This window comes from Carex rostrata, chromosome 9, assembly GCF_964058835.1.
Source record: "Carex rostrata chromosome 9, lpCarRost1.2, whole genome shotgun sequence".
Taxonomy (NCBI): Eukaryota; Viridiplantae; Streptophyta; class Magnoliopsida; order Poales; family Cyperaceae; genus Carex; species Carex rostrata.
Window position 1 is genome coordinate 11,791,370 of NC_135926.1, and position 22,234 is coordinate 11,813,603.

Here is a 22,234-nt window from a genome sequence, read left to right on the forward strand (position 1 = left end):
CTCAAAAGATTCCTTTTTTAGTTAAAGCAGAGGATACGAGCTCAAGTCCAAGCCTTTTATCCTTCTCCGAGAAACATCAATCCGGACAGACGATTTCTCTTCCATCTCATCCCAAACCCAAACCCTAATCCTATATCTTTTGTTTTGTTTTTTTTTTCCTTTGTTATCGATCTCCATCTCTGTCCCTCTCTTTAGCAATCTCGCGATCCGATCTTAGAAAGTAGGATTGAAACGATGTCAGGTGTCGGGCCTATCACGCAGGATTGGGAACCGGTGGTGATCAAGAAGAAAGCGCCGAACGCCGCCGCCAGAAAAGACGAGAAAACTGTCAACGCCGCTCGCCGTGCCGGCGCCGAGATCGAGGCCGTCAAGAAATGTATGAATCCCTTTCTCCTTCTGTTTTTTGCCCTCTAATTATTTATTTAAACGTTGTTTTGTCCTGACAAATGTTCGAAATATCGCGTGCTTCTTGCAATTGAGAAGTAATTTGTATCTCCAGATAAACCTAGGGAAAGTTATTGTTTTTCCTTTCTATTTTATTAATATTTGAAAAATTCTGCAAAATATTTTAAAAGAACATCTATGCTGCACGGATCTGGATATGAATATGGTATTTGATAAGGGTAGGGTGATTTGGCAATTTCTAAATATCTGGGATACCATACCTTCTATATTTCTATTTCATTTCTCTATTCTTAAATATAAAATATTGATATATACATCTTTTTCCTGGAAGTAAGATAACACAACCATAAAAGTTAAATATGAGATTTATTATTTTAAAAAAATATGAATACACGATAAGATGATAGCAGAATTGCAAAGGCTTTTAGACCAAATTTTTAAAGTATTTAGGGATGTAATGTAAAAGGATCCATAGACTACTATTTCCTGAGTATGGTCTAAGTAGGATAATAGTCCCACAAGACTGCTTGTTGTAGAGTAGAGTGTGGAAACTCTATACACTACAGAAGACCCAAGTCACATGACATGACCTTCCTGCAATAAAGGGGTGGAGCCCTTTTTTAAGTAGATTGGATTTCCTGTGAAGGGATTTAGTGCTGATATGTTCATCCTGCCAAAATCGGTCGTGCATCTGGCAAGATTGTAATGTAAAAAGTTGGGTGTGCTGTGGCATGCCTGATATGAATTGTATGCATATCCTGCACGTATATTGGATATGTGTCAGATACAGTACCTGATTTAACATAACTGGGTAATATAGAAGCAGTGTTGTAAATAACGGTATGCGCTCGTCGGACAGACAAGGTATCGCCAAGCAATTAATCGGGAATAATCGGTCATAATCGGAATTAATCGGCCGTTTAATCGGAAAAAATCGTCGGTTTGGTTGCCACCAATGACTAATCGGCCAATTAATCGGTCTAAACAGCCGTTTTTTACAACACTGTATAGAAGTATACAACTGAAAAGGGGGTGGGAACTCTATTAGCTCGTCTTTCATAAGAATGGAATGTTGTACTTATAATGTATCTTTTAATAAATATGCTTCAGCCTCTAACAGCCGTAACTTAAAAACTTTCTATATAAAGTTGTAGATACTCAACCTTGTTATAAAGAAAAGGATATGATTTTGCTTGCAGTAGGCTTTTTTTGCTTGGCTTGCCCACCTCCCACATCATGCCACATGTGAACCGTATTCTGGCAATAACAAAATTAAGTATGAACCCTGTACATATTTCCATCCAGTGTAAGTACTGCACTAACTATTACTGTTCTTTGGGTGGTGGTTGAGCCTGGGTGACAATGTCCGGTCAATTGGTAGCAGGTGTATCTTAAGAAAATTTGTCCAAGTCCCTAGATCTGATTTGTTCATATTTTTAAAAACATGCAGCTATTATTTTATTTTTTCATTTTCATGAGCTTATTTTAATTGTTTAACATTTTGATGCAGGTGTATAAACAAGTTTATGTTTCCACTTATAGCCAAATGCTTTTTTTATGGTAGGATAAGAAAGATTCTTGAGTTAACCAATTTTATTTGTTGCTTGTAGACAATGCTGGATCGAATAAAGCAGCATCTAGCAGTACCTCACTTAACACAAAGAAACTTGATGACGAAACTGAGAATCTTGCCCGTGAGTATAACTTTTCTATTGTTATCCCTTTTGATTTTTAATATTATTTTTATTTGCTTCCATACAGAATCCATCATGAGAACTAAATATTTTTAAATAGGCACAATATAACTAATTATTTAGTTGTCTTTATGCACCGATATTTTGTCAACAGTTTAGCAGTCCATTACGTGCTCCCATGTTTCCCTCACTTAGAAGCAAATGGATGTAATCTCCTCTTTATAAGTTCAATTTCACTCCTGATGGCCTCTTATTGTCCGCAGATTATTTTAAACAATTGCAGTCAATACTTTTTTGCTTGCTACTTTCATGCCAAGAACTATTATTGTTAACAATTCTGGAGTAAGTAGTAACTAGATGTAGTCATATAGAACATATTCAACATAGGTTTCGTGAAGTTATTGGACTGCATCTGCATCGTAGGTTAAGTTGTAGCATGTAATACTGAAATTGAGCCATCATATAGTAATTTTGATCAATTGTTTGTGTAAAATGCTCTTAAAACCTTATTGTTGTATTTTTGTTAAAAAAATTTTGGTCAGATGAAAGAGTTCCTTCTGAGCTTAAGAAGGCTATAATGCAAGCTCGGTTGGATAAGAAGCTAACACAGGCCCAACTCGCGCAGGTATCATCTTTTGATGAATAGTTCAAATGAAATTAGTTTTTGTATTTAAATAATTCATAACCAATTCCATAGATCTGAGAAACCAAACAGGAAACAAACTCCACACACACAACTGCATATGTAAATCCCTTTTTCCTAGTTTGAATGGATCCAATATCAAAATTAAAGCATTTACTTCTCATGAAAATTTGCAAGAACTGCAATGTATCTTGATTTGTTACTGATTTTTCCTTCTTTGATTAGTATATTTACTTATTTAGTGTTTCTGACTCCATATTTTACTTTTGTGTCACAGTTGATAAATGAGAAACCACAAGTGATACAAGAGTACGAATCTGGTAAGGCCATACCCAACCAGCAGATCATTGGCAAGCTTGAAAGGGCTCTTGGTGCGAAGCTTCGTGGCAAGAAGTGAGAAGCAATATGATAAATATTTATCTGTGCGCATGTTTGGAACTGTGATGGTATTAATTGAACTAGAAAGTTGGCTTGAACTCTTGTTCAAAACGTCTCTTCGGATGCTGAACTTGATGTATCAATGTAACTTGGGGGAGTCTCTCTAAGATTTGCACCTCTTTGTTTGGTTGAGTAATGTCCGATTGTTGAAGTGTCCTTGCCAGTGTATTACATCATCCCTCAGCTACTATAATAATAAAATAACTCTGATCGTTTGATGTGTGTTTACATGTGTTAATTGTTATACCCCTTAATAATTTAATATATGTGTGGTCTTGATGTCTGATTTTTGTGCGAGTTGCACAATCATGGAGAACCCAAGTTTTATTTGGTAAAATTCAGATTTTGATTCTTATAATTTCTTGGATAGCCGAATTGATTTTTTTAACTATCATTTGTCTCCAGTCAGTTATTAGACTATCCAAAAATTAATGTTATTTTCTCAACTTTCATTTGCCTTGAATTTTCAAAAAAGAAAAACAGAACTCAAATTTTTCCACTTCTATGAGAGCTTGGTTGTTCTTGTTCCTTCTTGACAAGTTTGTTTATTTTTAAATAATAGCTCGGTTAAGCAAACTTTATTAAACTAGTTCTATATATATTTTTTTTGACGGAGCAAAGATAAACACGTCTTCTTTACTAAAAGAAATGAAAAAAAAAAAAATTAAGGAATCCATGCATTGAGAAATAAAATTTCTGAAATTTTGTCTCATAAAATTCTATTTATAAACCAATTATTCACATAAAATTTCAAAATGCTTTCGGGTAGCTAGAGATATGAGATATCACATCTATGCTTTTCTTCAAACAGGAAGGCTTGCAATTACTACTGACATGAGCATCTTTCAGTTGGTACAAGAACAAAACAAATTGAGTGAGTCTATGGTACTATGCATATTACGATTTGGTCTATAATACGGATTAATATTTTCAAAATTCTAACGGTCGATCCGAACCGTTCAACATATTCCCCATATGAATATGTACTTGCAGACCAAATTTTATATTTTTTAGAATTTTTTTACTATTTTTTAAGATACGTAGAAAATCACTGTTTTTGGATGGTCCAGAATTTGCAGATCAAGTGATTTTCTAACTATTTTAAAAAGTAGTAAAAAAAATTCTAAAAAATATAAAATTTGGTTTGCAATATTCATATGAGGAACATGTTAAACGGTTCGAATCGAGTGTTAGAATTTTGAAAATAAAAATATTGATCCGTATTACGGACCAACCCATGATATGCATAGTACCGTAGCCTCACTCAAACAAATTTCAATTTCTACTGGTATGAATCACTTTATGCCTTCTTTACTGAGGTCGGAGTGAGAGAGAGCTCATGGAACCTAGGGTTTTTTCGAAATTAGGTGCAATTGCGAAACAGATTGAAATCCTTGGTTAGAACTAGGCTTGCAAAAGGAGGCACGAAGGAGAGAGCAGCTGCGCAGAGGAGTGACAGCGGCATAAAGGAGAGAGCTAGACTGGGTTGAGATGAGAAAGCGGACATCACTAGAGAAGATATTAATCGAAAAGGATATACCAGAGAAAGTTTCCATCTCCATCCGTACGCACACTCATTAGAGCGATCAAACCCCCACGAATCTTACAGAAGATCTGACGGCATCAGATTTAAGCTCACCAAAGGGTTTGGTAAAACCTAGAAACACCCTAGTTTTACTCAGAAAGGAGTCTCATTTTATACAGTATTCAGAACTGGCAAACATATTCAGTTGCAATATTAAGGAACAAATTATTTGAGAATTATATACGTATTGCATCTAAATTACATACTTAAAACCATGTCAAATATTTTAAACATCAAGATAATGGGGACAAAAATAATAGGCAACTAATATTTATCCTCTTTGGAATCCACAAATCACAACACATGTATATCCACTAAACAATTACAAATCAAACAAAATGATGATTCTTGTTTACATCTTCATTTTTTTTGCATCGAATCAGCCAGTCTGAATCCAAAATATTCGAAGTTTTGGTTTAAAAATACAAACTGGAGGTTACCAATGAGAATTGTTTCCAAATAAACTGGTGTCTGGATGTGTATGTAGTAGTGAAGCAATGATCTGAAATCCTAAAATTTGGCTACTGGCCACCCTCAATCTAGTGACAGGATCATTTTTGTATCATCACATAATAATCAATTAAGAGAAAGCTATAAGAAAAGGCTAAATCATTGTCTTATGTAACATGTACATACATGTTACATATTATATCCGCAGAAATGAGCATACAGTAATAAGGAGTGCCATAATGTTTCAACTAACCAATAATTTAAATGCCGTGTATCATGGACGAGCTACAAGACTACGCATAAACCACATACCACCCGTCACGGAAGGAAAAGGCAGCACTTCTGCGGTACCAGCCTCAATATCGTACCTAGAGAGAACATAGCTGCTACCATAACTAGCTCCAGTGTCTACTTCTTTTAAGAAATAGATGGAATTTCCTTTAAACCCCTCAAAACAACTTGCACTAATAGAGAAACCATTGAATACATTCAAGAACAAAATTTGGTCACCAATATTACTAATCTTAACCCAAGAAGGCTGCTCTTTACCAGTTCCAAAATCCAGTCTATATATATCAAAGCGGCACTGATGAACTGGTAAATACTTGTCGTCATGTTCAAGCACCCGCAAGACCAGGCCATCCGACACGACAATATATACCAGGGCTCCAGGAGGAGAAAAGGGTCCTTCGCCAGGTGGTGGCGGGACCACATCTGGCAAGGTTTTGGCAGCAACATTATAAGCCGCCAAAACTTTGGATACTGATAAAAGGGTTAGGTACATTCCCTCATGGTAACAACTCCTCTGAGAACCATTGTTTATTTTGGTCCATTTCATTTCTCCAGGTCGCCAGAAGGCCGATAACTTCAACCTATTCGGAGTCCCCGGATTTCCAAATATGCCAACTGCGTAGCCATCAGTTCGAACTGGGTCCGGACTAGCCCAGATTAATTCAGGCCTTTTAATCTGTAGAGATGGTAGAGAAATCTTACAATTGGTCACAGGATTGAGAAGAGAGAGGTCGGGGTTCGCCAAATGACGCGTGAACAGAAAGCCATTTGAGGATCCCAATATGGTCTGGTCATGGCATATAGAAGCATCTACAGTGTGGATTTTTTCAGAGGAGAGAGAGTAGAAATGCAGAGTTGTGGTTCCTGGATCGGGTGGTGTAAGAAAACAAGGGATTTGTGGGGGAAGGTGAGAGACTGAAGCGGAGGCGCACCATGTCTTGCACACGCCACGGAAATGGATCAGATCGGAGATTTTGTAGAATTTGTTGGAGATGAGATTAAGAAGCTCTGGAGGAAGACCGCTCCAATCCATGGGATGGGATGCGTCGTCCATCTGAGGCGGCGCCGACCGGAAAAGGGAGGAGGCGATGGAGAACATTGAGCGGCCCGTATGTATAATTTCTCAATTACGGGCCTACGGCCTGTTTTAGGGAGTAGGTCAGAATATATGTCAGCGGCCCGTATATCTTTTTTGTATGTATGATTGCTCAATTACGGGCCTACGGCCTGTTTTAGGGAGTAGGTCAGTGAACATTGCAGAGGCTCGTATGTCTTTTTCGTATGTATGATTGCTCAATTACGGGCCTACAGCCTGTTTTAGGGAGTAGGTCAGTGAACATTGCAGAGGCCCGTATGTCTTTTTCGTATGTATGATTGCTCAATTATGGGCCTACGGCCTGTTTTAGGGACAGATTGAGATGCATGTTATTTATGAATCTAGTGAAGTTTTATCGTTGACTGTACGAGGGACCGAACAGAACCATTATTTATAATTCGGTTAAAAAAAAAACGAACCGAACCATTAAACCAAAAAAATAGTAAACGAAGTTCTTTTATTTAACTTTCTGGTTCATTTTGTATTCGACGAAGCAAGTATGATTCAGAAAAAAAAATACTTTATTAAATAATATACAGTTAGAATAATATTCATTAATTTATTAAGATAAGGACAAGAACTTCTTATACCCGTTATCTTTAGAATAATTCATTTATATAATTTTATGTATTATTTTACTCAATAATTTATAGAATTAATTGCATTTTAAGCAAAAAAAACAAACTAGCTTTAACAGAGGCATATATATAGCTAAATGGTGCATCAGAATATTATATAATGTGTACCTTGAAGTATAGTGACATAGTACGCGAGATATTCACGTTTTATTTGCGTATTAAACGTTTTTTTGATGTTTCTGAACTGAATTCCGAATAAAATGCAAAAAAAAAAACGTATTATTCGTGAATAAAACGTGAGTCACGTATTATTCGCGAAAAAAACACGAAAAAAAACGCCAATTTTTTTTAAATTTCTTTTTCTGGGTTTTTTTGGGATTTTTTATTTTTAGATTCCTTATTGTACAGAATTATTTCTAAATTATAACCGAATCATAAATTTTTATACTGACCGAACCGAATCCGAACTTTTAATGTTGTCACTATGCCTTGGAGCAACTCCCTCCAACTTCTGTTTCATTGTAATTGGAGCATTTCTTTGCAACATTGGGTTTCTTGGCAGTCAACTATAATAAACCATAGTTTAAAAAAAAATAATAATAAATACACAATTGTATAGGTTAGATATCTACAACTAAATGTCACCAATTTGAACTAGAATTCGAATCCTCTCAAGTAACTCAATTTTTAAGTTTGGATCTGGACCATCCAATTTGTATTTGGCACAAATATAAAGGGTCAAGTGCATTCAACCTCAAACCAGATTAGTGTTTACCAAACAGGTCGGGTCCCATTGGTCCGAACCCGTCCGGGCCTCAGTTTCCACGGTCCTCGAGTCTAGCAGGTCCCATTTGGGGGAGTTAGATCAAACCAGTGCTAGATCCTTGGTCCAAAATTAGCTCGGATCGATCCGAATCTGGTGCGGATCGGGTCCGGGTCTCTTTTTTATTTATTTTTAAAAAAACAGTGGACTGTTTCTAGCCAAAACAGGTATGTTTTTGTTTAGTCCGATCCGGTCCAGGTTTGGTCCGGTTCAGGCTTAGGCAGGTATTGGGTTGGTTCGGGTCGAGGCTAGTCGAGCCGGGGATTTGGGCGGGTAGGATTTTCGGGGGTCTAGTTCAAAAAAAGTCCCAAACCCTTGTTAGACCCGACTCTAGGGTTAGTCCTGGCCGGTCCAGGAATCTAGCTAGGGTCGGGCCGGTTCGGCACGATTCAACCGGGTCAGGTCTAACCCAGTCGGGTTTTTTCAATTCACTAGACCAAATTGTCCAGATTTTAATCGGACAACGAGGATGCAAACTCAAAAATTAGGTTACTTTAGGTGTCCATAGACTGTTTACTAGGCTGTAAATAATTAAAAAAATACCCAAAAGAGAATTCAGAGTAGGTCTGATGCCCATCAAACCTAATTTGGTTCGATAGGCTCAATCAACATGCATCTGATTAACATAAATGTGTTTCGTTTTAAAATTTGTGTTTGCTTGCTTCAACTTTTGTATGTACATATCTGATCGGACGGTATTGAAACTCATTGAATTCAAAAGTAGATCCGATGCCCATCGAACCTACTCCGTTTTTCCAAAAAATTGCTGAAATTTCGGGTCGATGACCTCGGCACAAACCTTCGGGGGAGCAACTATGCTATTAGACTATTAACTACAGTTGTGATGGCAAAAGATCGGATCAAGCCATGCTGGCTACGTCACCATTCCTTGTTTTGGTGGTGAGCCTTATTTGAATGGAAAGAAACAGCAGCCTAATCGATCTACAATTTATTTAATAATGGAAGACAATGTGCCTAGAGGTGAGTAAATCGCTCATAACTCGCTCATTAAAAGCTCATCTAAACTCGCTCATTTATCCGCTCATTTAAACTCGCTCATTAACAACTCGCTCATTTACTTAATGAGCGAGCATGAGCATGACCCAACTCGCTCATAACTCGCTCATTAAGCATTTGCCACATCTAATCCTTGCCACATTTAATCTTATGTAATTTTGTGTAACATCAACCTTGCCTCATTAAGATTGATAGATAGTAAGTATAGTTTCATATTTGATCCTGTGTAATATAGTGAGCACAATGTAACATTTAATCGTGTGTAATATACTAATATTCATAGTTTCATATTCATTTTTTTTTGTAAATCGGCAGAACCAAAACCTCTGCCTAAATCCCAAAACAAGTAATAGTCATAACAACTCTCTCATTTAAATGAATTATGACAATTTGTTGGATTTTGTTATGATGACTTTTAACAAATTTTGTTATGCGTGGGCACACTATATAATTTTGATATGAGTCATAACTCGTGAGCCGCTCATAACTCGCTCATTAAAAGCTCGCTCATTTATCCGCTCATTTAAACTCGCTCATTAACAACTCGCTCATTTACTTAATGAGCGAGCATGAGCATACCCTAACTCGCTCATTAATCACCCCTAAATGTGCCAATACTAAGTGGACAATGGTCCCATGCATCCATTGAATGGTACCAGACAATTGATCTCTGAACCTTAAAGTCGTCTCAACTCTATCTCAAGCAATCCTATTTTTACTTCTTTTGTACATGTAGTAATTACTGAATTCAAACAAAATATTTCTGTTTGAATCATGGCCGTCTGATCGGAATTTTAGCCAATCCAGTCCAAAGTGACAAGCACGGGGCCACTTTAATAGTCATGCGAATTCTGATTGGACAGTCCAAATTCAAACAAAAATATTTTGTTAACTCTTTGAACAAATATGCACTAAACAATTTACAAAACATACAAAAGGATGATCCTCATCCTCTTCATTTTTTACATGGAATCAGCCAATCTGTATCCAAATATTCAAAGCTTTGGTTTAAAAAAATACAAACTGGAGGTTACCAATGAGAATTGTAATTGTGAATTTAATTAGCTGGATGTGCAGAGTCAGATCCACATGGTCTCAAGAGTAGCCGCTCCTCTAAATTTTAAGTTTTAGTGATCGGTTCCGATCAACTTTGTCCTCTTCTAAAATATTTTTTACTTCCTTCTAAATGTTTAATTTTTAATTCGGATAAATTTAGTGTTAAAATTAAAATAATTATTTTTTAATTATAATTGATAATTATAATTATAAGTTAAGGATCAGAAATTCATTAGAAAGTATAAGTTAAATTAATCTGGGATGTAATATGGGCAGCGGGGGCTTAGGCACTATGGAGAGAGCGAAATAGAAGGTATTTTCAAATAGGAGAAAAGAGGTATTGCGTTTAATCACCGATACATCATTGGAAATCGAAAGCTAGTTTTGGTAGAAAATCCGACTGGGAGGATTCCATTAAATTTGTAAAAAAAAAATCTTATCAGTATATTTGTTGCAGACACTTTGCCAACAACCAACAAAAAAAAAAGATAAATTAAATATTTTTTTTTATCGGGTATCTAATTAATTAATATGTTTAAATCCGATTAGTTATTTAAACTTAATTCAATATTTTTTTTGCCACCCCCGATGAAAATTCTAAATCCGGCCCATAGATGTACATGTAGCATTGTTCTAGAGAATCAATGGATCTGTACTGTGAAGCAATGATCTGAAAATCTTGACATTCGGCAACTGGCCACACTCAACTGTGAATTTGTCTGTTTCAGACTTAAAAAACACATGGGCTATGAATAAATAAATAAATAACTCTAAATGGATAACGATTGATTGACCAATGCTCTATGCATGAATCACTTACCAGTTACCAATTAAAATATATAAATTGTAGCTTGTATTCCAACAAATTAAACAACACTTGTAATTCCTCTCTCAATGTCTCAATCGCTTCTCCCATTCTCTCTTCTCACATTCTCCCTTCTCCTGCTCTCCTTAGCCACCTCAGCCCTAGCCAAAGTTGACACCTTCACCTATGTAAATCAAGGTGAGTTTGGCCCGTACATCACCGAGTACGATGCCGACTATCGGGTTCTTCCAATTGCCACTTCGCCATTCCAAATGGCATTTTACAACACCACGCCGGGTGCATTCTACCTTGCGCTTCGTATGGGCACCATGCGATCAGAGTCGGTCTTTCGCTGGGTCTGGGAGGCCAACCGCGGCCACCCGGTCGGTGAAAATGCCACCTTCTCCCTCTTACCAGATGGAAATCTTGTTCTTGCTGATGCTGACAAGCGCATTGTCTGGTATATATATACATCAGAAATAGCAATTTTTTTTTTTACATATTTACTTTTCCTTGTTCCATTAAAGTAGACACTAATCACGAAGGTTGTACATTCCATAACAATTTTAATTTATTGACGACCTTATTCGTTTAGCATCGAATGCATAATATTCTTTTACGAATTTTACACAATTCCTTTGCATATTGGGCATTAATTGGTGCATTGACCAGTACATGATCAAAGATGCCCGAATTAGTGTGCACTCAACTACTCAAGTTAAGCGTCTTTTCTAAGCTAAAATGTCATTCCCACTAGTAATGTGCTGGATTTTAGGTAGTTTTTTTTTTTTTTTTTTTGTAGAATAATGTTAAATATATAGTTCTTTGAACTTATCCGGTTCTTATTTTGTTGCGTACTCTATTTCAGAGCATTTATTTTCAAGCGGGTGGGTTGGGCCACGTGCCACTTGCGCATAACCCACTAGTGATGAGCTACAAAAATGGTGGGGAGAACAGTCCAAATTAATATCCCAATTCAAAAACCTCCTTGTGGGAGAAACTAATTAATTAGCTAGAGCACTTGAAGAAAATAAAATGGAATGCAAAGACAAGTTATCCTACACATTATTCACTTTCAACTGGTCCATACCATTTTTTTTTATCAACTTCTATTTACCTTCTGTAATTAATGTTGGGTAATTCTCTCAATTTGTTTCACTTCCTCTCCTTTCATTTCTTTAAACCTCTTTGATATGGAGCACATCCTATATGCTATAAAAAAAAGGGGGTTGAAATCATTCTCATCTGCATTGGCAGAATCAATTACAATTAGCAATATAGATAAATAGATGGATATATATATGGATGTATGAACGACATCTGGACCATTCAATCAATACAATTGAAGTATAGTCTTTAGCTTCATAGATGTTAATCAATCAATTTGATTCAAAATAGTAACTTAATTTGAATGAAATTCTTTGGACATTAATAGGTCCACTGGCACAGCAAACAAAGGCGTTGTAGGCCTCAAGATCCTGCCTACTGGTAACATCCTCCTCTATGACTCGAAAAACCGCACCATATGGCAAAGCTTCGACCATCCAACCGACACACTGTTAGTCGGTCAATCTCTGGATTACGTCAAGGGTCCCAACAAGCTAGTTAGTCGTAGATCCACTACCGATGGATCTTATGGCATCTATAGCCTTGTTTTCCATCCGGGTGGACTAACCCTATTTCTAAATGGCTACCTTGCTTATTACAACTACTCTGATGGTATTTTGGCTTTCTCGGGCAATCCTATACTTTTGAAATCAGAACCGGAGACGGAGGATGCATTCGCATATGAAATACAGTTCGCATCAGCTGATCATGGCACCACAATTCTATCAAGACCAAAATACAATGCTGCACTCTCGTTCTTGCGATTGGACATAGATGGTAACCTGGTTGTGTACACATACTATGATCCAGTGGATTACCGGGCATGGGAAAAAACATTTGCATTATTTTCTGACGATATTGGGAGATTGCCAGGCTGTGCACTGCCTGATAAATGCGGTAATTTCGGGGTTTGTCAGGACGAAATGTGTGTCGCATGTCCATCACCTGCCGGGTTACTTGGTTGGAGCAAAGACTGTGTGTCACCACAATTTAAAGGATCATGTAATAAGGGACAAACTGACAATTACTACAAAATAGCTGGGGTTGAGAATTTTGTTAGTACATATACAAAAGGTGAAGAGAAGGTAAAGGTGGAAGAATGTAGAAGAAAGTGTAGAATGGATTGCAAGTGCTTAGGGTTTTTGTATTGGGAAAGGGAAAGTAAATGCTGGCTTACTAATGTTCTTGGGACATTGAGGAAAGTGGATGATTTATCCCATGTGGTTTATGTAAAATACTTCAAAAACTGAGATCTTGGTTACTGACCATGACTAGCTATATAGGGATAAAGTTTAAAATAATTAATGTTTAAAATAATAAAGTGCTCCAATGGAAAATAAAATAAAAAAATTAATTAATTCACTATCTTTCATGTATATATACTTATGGGTCTTCTTTCCACATAATATATAGTTTGTGTTTCGACATTATATTTCTTTTATTAAAATGAATAATTCTTCATATGTGCAATATATATATATAGAGTAGAACTAGGGTGCTCTTAAGCTCACCGAAGTTTTGATGAGCTTAACTCTAAAACTTATCAAATCGATTTCAAATAACGAATCCAAACCGTTGAAACCTGCTTACCTTACGTGTGATGCATCTACATGTGAAATTTTTAAACATTCGAATTAATTTAGTATAAAGTCAAGTGGTCAAAAAACGTTCAAAAATGAATGCACTAAAATTAATTTATCAACTCCCTACTACTAGGCACATATAACCTACTGGTACCAATTCTCAAATCGGTACCAAACTACAAAATAGAATCAAAGATTTTATAGTATTTCACATAAACCACATGGGATAAATCATCCACCTTCCTCAATGTCCCAAGAACATTGGCAAGCCAGCATTTGCCTTCCTTCTCCCAATACAAAAACCCTCCACACTTGCAATCCATTGTGCACTTTCTTCTACATTCTTCTACCTTTATCCTCTCTTCTCCTTTTGTATATGCACTAACAAAATTCTCAACCCCTACAATCTTGTAATAATCCTCAGTTTGTCCCTTACCCTTCTTATTACATCCTCTAATTCGTGGCGGCTTACATTTTTTACTCCAACCAAGCAGCCCAATAGGTGATGGACATGCGACACACATTTCATCCTGACAAACGCCGAATTTACCACATTTATCAGGTAGTGCACAACCAGGCAAATTCCCCATTTCGTAAGAAAACAATGCATATGTTTTCTCCCAAGGGCGATAATATACTGGATCGTAATACGTGTACACGACTATGTTACCCTTTACATCGAGCCTCAAGAAGGAGAGTGTTGTATTGTACTTAAATTATTACATAAATTATAAACAATATTAATTCAACTTGTGAATTCAAAATAGCCTGTGAGTCTGTGACCAATTAGTGTCATGCAACAAGCAGCAAGCCAACAACTGCATGCAGAAGCTTTTTCAAATTAATCCGAAATCAATTAGCGGCTGTAAGAAAGAAGGCTGTTATTGGGCTTTATGAGCCCTTTAAACCGAGTTTCCTTCTAAAGAGTTTCCCAGTAAGGCCCATTCACAGAACATGGACTTGATAAGGCCCATTATAATACGCTAGGAAGAACATACAAGGTTTCAGGTTCCGGTAAAATGATACTTTTTCTCCGTTTCATTGTTTTAATATAAACAAGTTCTTTTAGCTGGAACTAGCTATATTCGTTTGTTAATTTGCTGATATTTTGCTTCTTCTTTTTTTCTGGAAAGAACAATAATCTAATACTAATAAACAAAATATTGGTTTTATCTTTATTCTTATATTATAAGCACGTAGATGTCCTGATCTGCTAACGGTATTCATTAAAAAATAAAAGTTTGGATTGAATATCAACCCTCCGATTAAATATTCTGATTCTATTATCTTTTTTATGTTTTTTTTTACATGTAGAAGTCTAGATTTATTTAGACACGTACTTGCTACATGCAAATTGTATCATCTTTCTAATTGATCCTAATTTCTTTCTATTTTTTAAATGTTATTTAAGAAATTTTTGAATTGAATGACAATTGATTAGTCATGTCTTCATTTCTTTTTATTTTTTTATATTATTTAAGGAATGCTATTTAGTATTTAATATGTCATTTTGTATGAGATCCTTTTATGAAAATATGTTAAAAAGATTAAAAAAATATATGTCATTTAAAATGTTTTTTAATATGTTATTTAAAAAATATTATTTAAGTGTAAATTTCATTTAATATATGTCATTTAATTTAATTTTTTTATGAAAATATATTATTTTGTATGATATTTCTTTTGTTCTTTAAAATATGTTTCCGTGAATGCACGGATACAATACTAGCACGCATGAATACAATACTAGTACGAGACTAAGGATGACTAAATTGAATCTTTTGAAATTTGAACTAGGGGATCATCAATAGTCACAAGACTATGAGTTAATCTAATCATTATGTTCATTAATATAGAATACACAATAATATAAGAGTGAGTCTATGGTACTATCCATATTACGATTTGGCACCGTGCTACGGCTCTATATTCGAGTTTTCAAATCCTAACGGTCGATCCGAACCGTTCATCTTGTTCTCCATATTAATATGTGTTTGGAGACCAAATTTTACATTTTTTGAAATTTTTTTACTATTTTTTTAGATTTATTGAAAATCACTGTTTTTGGATGGTCCAGAATTTTCAGATCAAGTGATTTTCTAAATATCTAAAAAAAATAGTAAAAAAATTTCAAAAAAATGTAAAATTTGGTCTCCAAACACATATTAATATGTAGAACAAGATGAACAGTTCGGATCGACCGTTAGGATTTGAAAACTCAAATATAGAGCCGTAGCACGGTAACAACCCAAATTAATATCTGAAAAAGGATAATTCTAAGAGGGATGTAAAAAAGGATAATTCTAGCACACATTTAACTTTTATGGTACATCTAATTAATATCTGGAAAATAATACTAAAATTAAAAATTATAGATATGATCTCAATTATTTAGATGTGATACGTATCAAAATTTGAATTAATTATTTGGGGAGCTCCAATTCAATATGCGCTTTCTCTAAGAATGAGACTGCAGATTGAATTGGTGGCCCGGTTATTTTTAGAATCCTTCAGAAAACGTAGTTTTGTGGTTTATTTTTTTTAATATGGTATAAATAAATTTTTTGGATATATATATTCAACATAATAAATAAGGACTTAATGACCAACCAGTGAACTACTGTCGGCCATTTTTGACAAATAATTAGAAGTTAGGCAAAGAAAGATACATGAAGGAATATTTTGAGAAGACCAACCAGATCGTCTTTCTTGTAAAGAAACAAACCACAGAATAACAAAATCAGATAAATACAAACATCCCTATTGGGTTTTCTTGTCACCGACGACCAAGGATGCCATGGGAATGGCTATTTCTGGACAAAAGAAACACAGATCTAGAGAGAGAGAGAGCATGCATGTGATGAAGTAGTTCGGATGTAATGCCTACGTTTGCGGCGGGACTTCAGGTTAGAGAGAGAGGGAGAGAGAAATTAGATCTCTCTCTAACCAAGAAGATAAGAGCTAGATACCCCTTCTAACAGTTTCTAGTGACTGTCCCGGGTTGCATGCAAGGTTAGGTTACTACAGGAAAGAATGTGTACTTTTTCCCAAATGGTTAGAGATGATATCATCCGTGTATATATATTTAACATTAATACAAATTAATTAAAGTACAAACCAATGAAACAAACATCAAAACTCTGTCAAGATTCTCCTACTCCCCATTAATAAATTCTCTATCGTCAACCCTCCAGTACTTGTATTTGTCCTCACGAAACTCTCTGGGCCCTACCTGTTGAAATTTACAGCCAGGGATCTTTTGAAACTTAGTCTTATAATGTAAATTATTATTATTTTAGAAGCACTAATTTTATTTAATTTGTTCATGTTACAATAAATAAGTCTAGGTAGTATGATATTAATATTATTTTAGTTTATATAACACCAACTTCAAAATCTATTAAATTGACTTTATGAAACGGTAAATTCAAACCATTCAAACCAACCTACTTTACATGCAAAATTTATAATTTTACAAATTTATTTAGTATCAAATCAAGTGGTCAAATGTGGAGCTTTTAAGCTAATTTTAATGCATTCATTTTTCAATATTTTTGACCTCTTGACTTGATACTAAAATAACTCAAAAAAATAATTTTTGTATGTAAACACACATATCACTTATAAAGTAAATTGGTTTAAACGGTTTGAATTAACCGTTTGAAGTCTATCTAATAAGTTTAAAAGTTGGTGTCATATGACATCTATGTCATACCAATGTTATAAAAAATGTTCGTTTAGGTTGATTAATCAGCCTATTAGTCGTTGGTGGTGACCAAACTGTCATGGATTTTTTCAACTAATTGGCCAATTATTTTCAATTATATTCAATTATTCCCAATTAATCGCTTGAAGGTACTCTATCCGTCCGACGACATCATACTGTTATTTACAATATTGTGTCATACTAATCGGACTCACAATAAACTTTACATCAATTTATGTCATTTATGTAATTAACGAGTCATTAATTCGTAGGATCCTCTGGTCATATTTTAAGTTCGCTTGAGAATTAAGGTAGACGAGTCATTAATTTTATAAATCCACAATTTTGACAAAATCAATTGCTAACCAATAATTGTATACAAACGGCAAATTATTTGAAATAGCGTTGTACATTTGATCATTAACAGTAATTTAATAAAAAAAAAACCTCTATGAAATTTGAAACAAATTAACTATTAAGTATTAATTTATATGCAAATATGACGAGTTACTGAATTCAAATGACTCAACTTTCTAGAATTTTCTTTATCTAGAGTTTTTTTTTTTTTAATATGAAAGTAAGCTTTGCCTAACCTCACATGATTCCAAATTCAAAATAATGCGAATAATTATGAATCAAATAACTCGATATATTTAACATAATAACAAAATTTGAAATCTTAATTAATTCAATCTGAATAATTCTAAGTTCGAAATTTAGTATCCATACTGACCTGATGAGATAATAAATTTTAAATTCCATTCGATCCGTCCTAAAAATATATACTTGAATGATTCAAACTGTGGACGTACGTCAACTAGAAGTTTTGACAATCTCTTTTGGTGATTTACAATTTTACATAATTCTTTTGATAATCGGCTCAAATGTTTTTAGAGAAAAAAAATAAAAGTTTAGCTTCCAAATTCAACTCATATCTTGCTCTTCAAATATATAATGTAGGCGTCGCCTACTTGAAAATTTAAAAAAATATTGCGATCTAATTAATGACGCAATAAATGGTTTAATCTTTCAGAAATCATTTTTTATTCCGAGATCGAGCACATAATTAAATGTGGATTTTTTTTCTTTTGTTTAATTAAACTATGAGTCCTCACATGTCATTCGTTCGATCATCTTCTTTTTCAATCTAACGGTTCACACAATTTTTGATAGATTATAAAAAGGTGATACTATTAATTAATTCTTCTATGAGTTACTTCTATTATTGTGAGTGACCTACTTAATTTAATGTATGAATTGAATTATTACATTAAGTAATTTTTGTTATTAAAAATTTCTAAAAACATCACTACTAATAATATGTTTTGAATCATAAATTGTTTCATTAATTAACAAAAGAACCTAATGTAAATTTTACAAACATACAAGGATTTCACATAAAAAATTCTGAAAGTGAAAATAATCCCTAGTAAGTTACATCAACATTCTAAATAGTGCACTATAGCATCACTATAGCATTTTTGGATCATAAAAACTATAGCACTTATAATGCTATAGCGCATTATAGCGACGCAATATATATTAACATAGCACTATTTTTTAATTGTCCTTTAGTACTACGTACAGATCATTATCTGGGTCCCAGGTTTTGTATGTTTGTAGTGTCACAGTATTCTTTTTATTGTTTTTTTGTATTTTTGGCAGTTGTCACAGTACACTAGAAGATCATCTTATATTCTATTTCATTAAAAAAAAGTTATTATTTGGACCATTTGAAAAGAGACCGAATAATTGAACCTCTTAATAAAAGCCAAAACCTATATATTATCCCTGTTCTTATTACCCAAATATATATTCCTAATGCTTAGATTTATTTGTTTCCTTTAATTCGTGTCGTTTAGTTTTTTGTTCAAGTTTCTTCTGGTAATTAAGTGAAATATAAGGTGAAGATGCAGCACTGTAATAATGTTTAAATATTTATTTGGTGATATTTCTGAAATCAGTGTCTATATATAACTCCATATTAGTATCAGATATATTAATTATTTATATATAGGTGCTGCGCGCAGATTAACATATATATAGATGCCCATATTCAGAAAAAAAAATGACAAGAACATCAATAAAGTATATATATATTAAAGTATTAAAATAATCCAGATTAGTGGTTCATGTGGGTGATAGATTTAGTGGTGCAAACTAGAGCAATTAAGTCATTTTATTAATAATTTCAAATTTTATTAACCTCCAATTTTTTAGAGTGTCTCTCTATAATAGTATATGTAATATTTATTGTAACAGGAGTTTGGCAAATATATAACAACTGTATGAATTTGTTTGTTTTGTCTTCCCTCTGCTATCTGGAAATAATGGAGATCGATGATTAAATAATACATGTTATAAGACACAAGCATGAATGTCGTTTACGTACCATATACGACGCTAAATGCTGTATTACAAATTTACAATTATATATATATATATATATATATATATATAAGGAGAAAACATCCAAACCAAAGTCAACTAGAGAAGCTAATTAATCACGGACAGCTAGCATTGTCTCAGATCCATGCACGCCTATCTGTCAAAATTTTAAAAAAGTACTGATTAAAAAAAAAAAAAAGGCGAGAAACCAAAAACAGAAACACTTCAAAATGTTCACATGCATGAGCATATATATTAGCGCGACATGATCAAACCTTTCCAACCAAATCTATTTCTTTTTTTTAGTATACTCGTGTGGCTTCAGATTTCAGTCGGTTCCCATTTTGATTTCCGACTAAAGTTCTAACTTTTATGAGTTATATATATATACTACAATAATAGGACAGTAGTATTCGTAAGGATCAAAGTGTTTTTTGTTGACGGTATCGTCGCGAATACTCATGTCAGTAATACCAATACGTTAAAAAATAGCACGTTTATGTCGGTGTACCCTCGGCAATAGTACTTTTTTTTATCTTCACATGCAGATATTGTCATATTCTTGTAGTTATGATTATATATGGTTCAATATATCAATTGTTCATAAAAGCATAAAATTGTATTATTTAGTTCAATTTCTCTCTATCTGTGGACAAGAATATGAATTGATTTTTACAATAACTCGGCCAAAAATCACACATGAGGGGTGAGGGCTACTATAACAATATTTTTCCTTGAAAAATTACCAAAACGTGGTCGTATTGTACAATAATTCAGCCAGAAATCAAACAAAGAAACAAAAGCTCTGCTGACCAAAACAATAGATAATTAATATTACCATATCATATATCACTGGAATTGAACAAATCCTGTGGGCAATTACTACTGTTTCCAATTTTCCTGTCGTATTGGTAGAATTTGAATCATTATTTTGTTGTATCACTTGGGATTTAGGTTCAAATATCTCATGCATATTTCCAACGATAGTAGATGCCGTAGCAAATTTTCATTCTTTAATTGCTTCATATATACGGCGCCCTCTTTCGCGAATTAGAGCGTCCAAGAAGAGGAAAAGAAATATATATAAAAGAAAAGAAAAAGAAAACCGTATTTTGCCTCACCCGTGACAAAACCATATATAGTTGAGATATAATACGACATCCAGCTGCTATAAGATCCGTGCTAGCTAATTAACAACTAACAACCTGCAAGACAAACTGCTACTCCATGGATATTTTTATTTTACATGCAAATTAAAGAAACAGATGTGTGCATTAATTTCTCTGGTTGGTGTGGAATTGATAATAAAATATTGAAACTCAGAACTTCATCTGTATTAAAAATGATGCACAGTCAAATAATTGAAAGATTCAAATATTTGCATTTGAATTACGTGCGTTGCTGACTGCACAATCTCAGCAATAAATATTTATATATATCTTGATTAGGTATATTTTCTTGAGACTTGTTAATATATATTGTTTTTTAGCATTTTCATCTCTATCTCAGCTCACCTACTAATAACTTGTTGTCATGTCATTCTCTTACACTAGCATTCATTGATTGCTAGCGGCTAATTATTACATTCTTTTACATAGTTTACGCTTCATGTAAAACATAGTTCACACTTTTAAAGTAACCAACCGTGGCCATTATTTATAGCTAGTGATAACAAACCTAGATAAATTTTCCCTAACAAGCAAAAATATTTTGTTATTTTTCTTTTTCAGTTTCCTTGAAGAATACGGATAACTTTCTCATTTTCCCCATATTTAGGAGTACCGTTATTGATAAATAAATGAGGTAATTGTAGGGGGTGGCAACGAGCTGGCTCGTCACGAGCTGGACTGAGCTAGCTCGCGAGCTGACAAGCTATCTCGTAGGATCTGGCTGGATCTTGTTTTAAGAAAAAAAAATTTTCACAAACATTTTGGACCAAGCTGGACAGTATAAAATGCATATACATTCATACAAATTCATAAATTGATACCTAGCCAAGCTAGCTCGCGATCTGGCGAGCAAGCTAGGTCCCAGCTTTAACTCGTTAATTCTGAACCGAACTAGCGGCGAGCTGGCTCGTTAACAGCTTGATCTAGTAACGAGCGAGCTGTTAGCAAATGAGTCAGATACGAGTCACAATCGAGCCACGAACTATGATCTTTTTTTAATGTACCATGTATCCTGTGGCTAACGTGCAATAAGTAAAATGATACATGGTGCATTAAAAAAACTATAGGTATAAGTATAACAGTACATGAATTAAGCCTAGCTAGTACAGTAATTGTCTCGTGTAACACGCTGAAATTACCTACTTCTTACTTATAACAGATTTAAAGGGGAATTTAATTAGGATTGTTTGAACCTCTCTTAATTTTCAAACTTGCATGTCATGCACTTTGACAAAACTAGCTATCAAAACAATGAAAACACAACATATATCACAGATGAGATTAATTTTATACATCGAAATTGCAACTTAAAAATGTTGCAACAGAGGCATCCAAAATATTGATATTGTATGATAACTTGCACTTCGTACTTGGCGTCATTAATTGGGTAGTTATTTCTA

The 22,234-nt window shown here is 34.2% G+C and overlaps 3 protein-coding genes across 3 annotated transcripts; 2 read left to right on the forward strand and 1 right to left on the reverse strand.

The window, feature by feature from the left end:
* The first annotated feature begins 71 nt into the window (after positions 1 to 71).
* LOC144559157 (multiprotein-bridging factor 1b) lies at positions 72 to 3,403 on the forward strand. The gene is made up of 4 exons (XM_078308135.1): positions 72 to 376; positions 2,016 to 2,099; positions 2,642 to 2,724; positions 3,020 to 3,403. Exons 1-4 carry the CDS (start codon positions 235 to 237, stop codon positions 3,137 to 3,139), a joined length of 429 nt encoding a protein of 142 aa, XP_078164261.1. The 5' UTR covers positions 72 to 234; the 3' UTR covers positions 3,140 to 3,403.
* A 2,086-nt stretch (positions 3,404 to 5,489) lies between these two features.
* Positions 5,490 to 6,605, reverse strand: LOC144559956 (F-box protein At2g26160-like). The gene has a single exon (XM_078309122.1). The coding sequence runs from the start codon at positions 6,603 to 6,605 to the stop codon at positions 5,490 to 5,492; it is 1,116 nt and encodes a 371-aa protein (XP_078165248.1).
* Positions 6,606 to 10,963: 4,358 nt separating this feature from the next.
* LOC144559339 (EP1-like glycoprotein 2) lies at positions 10,964 to 13,338 on the forward strand. Its single transcript, XM_078308354.1, has 2 exons — positions 10,964 to 11,341; positions 12,317 to 13,338. Exons 1-2 carry the CDS (start codon positions 10,971 to 10,973, stop codon positions 13,236 to 13,238), a joined length of 1,293 nt encoding a protein of 430 aa, XP_078164480.1. The 5' UTR covers positions 10,964 to 10,970; the 3' UTR covers positions 13,239 to 13,338.
* Positions 13,339 to 22,234: the final 8,896 nt, after the last annotated feature.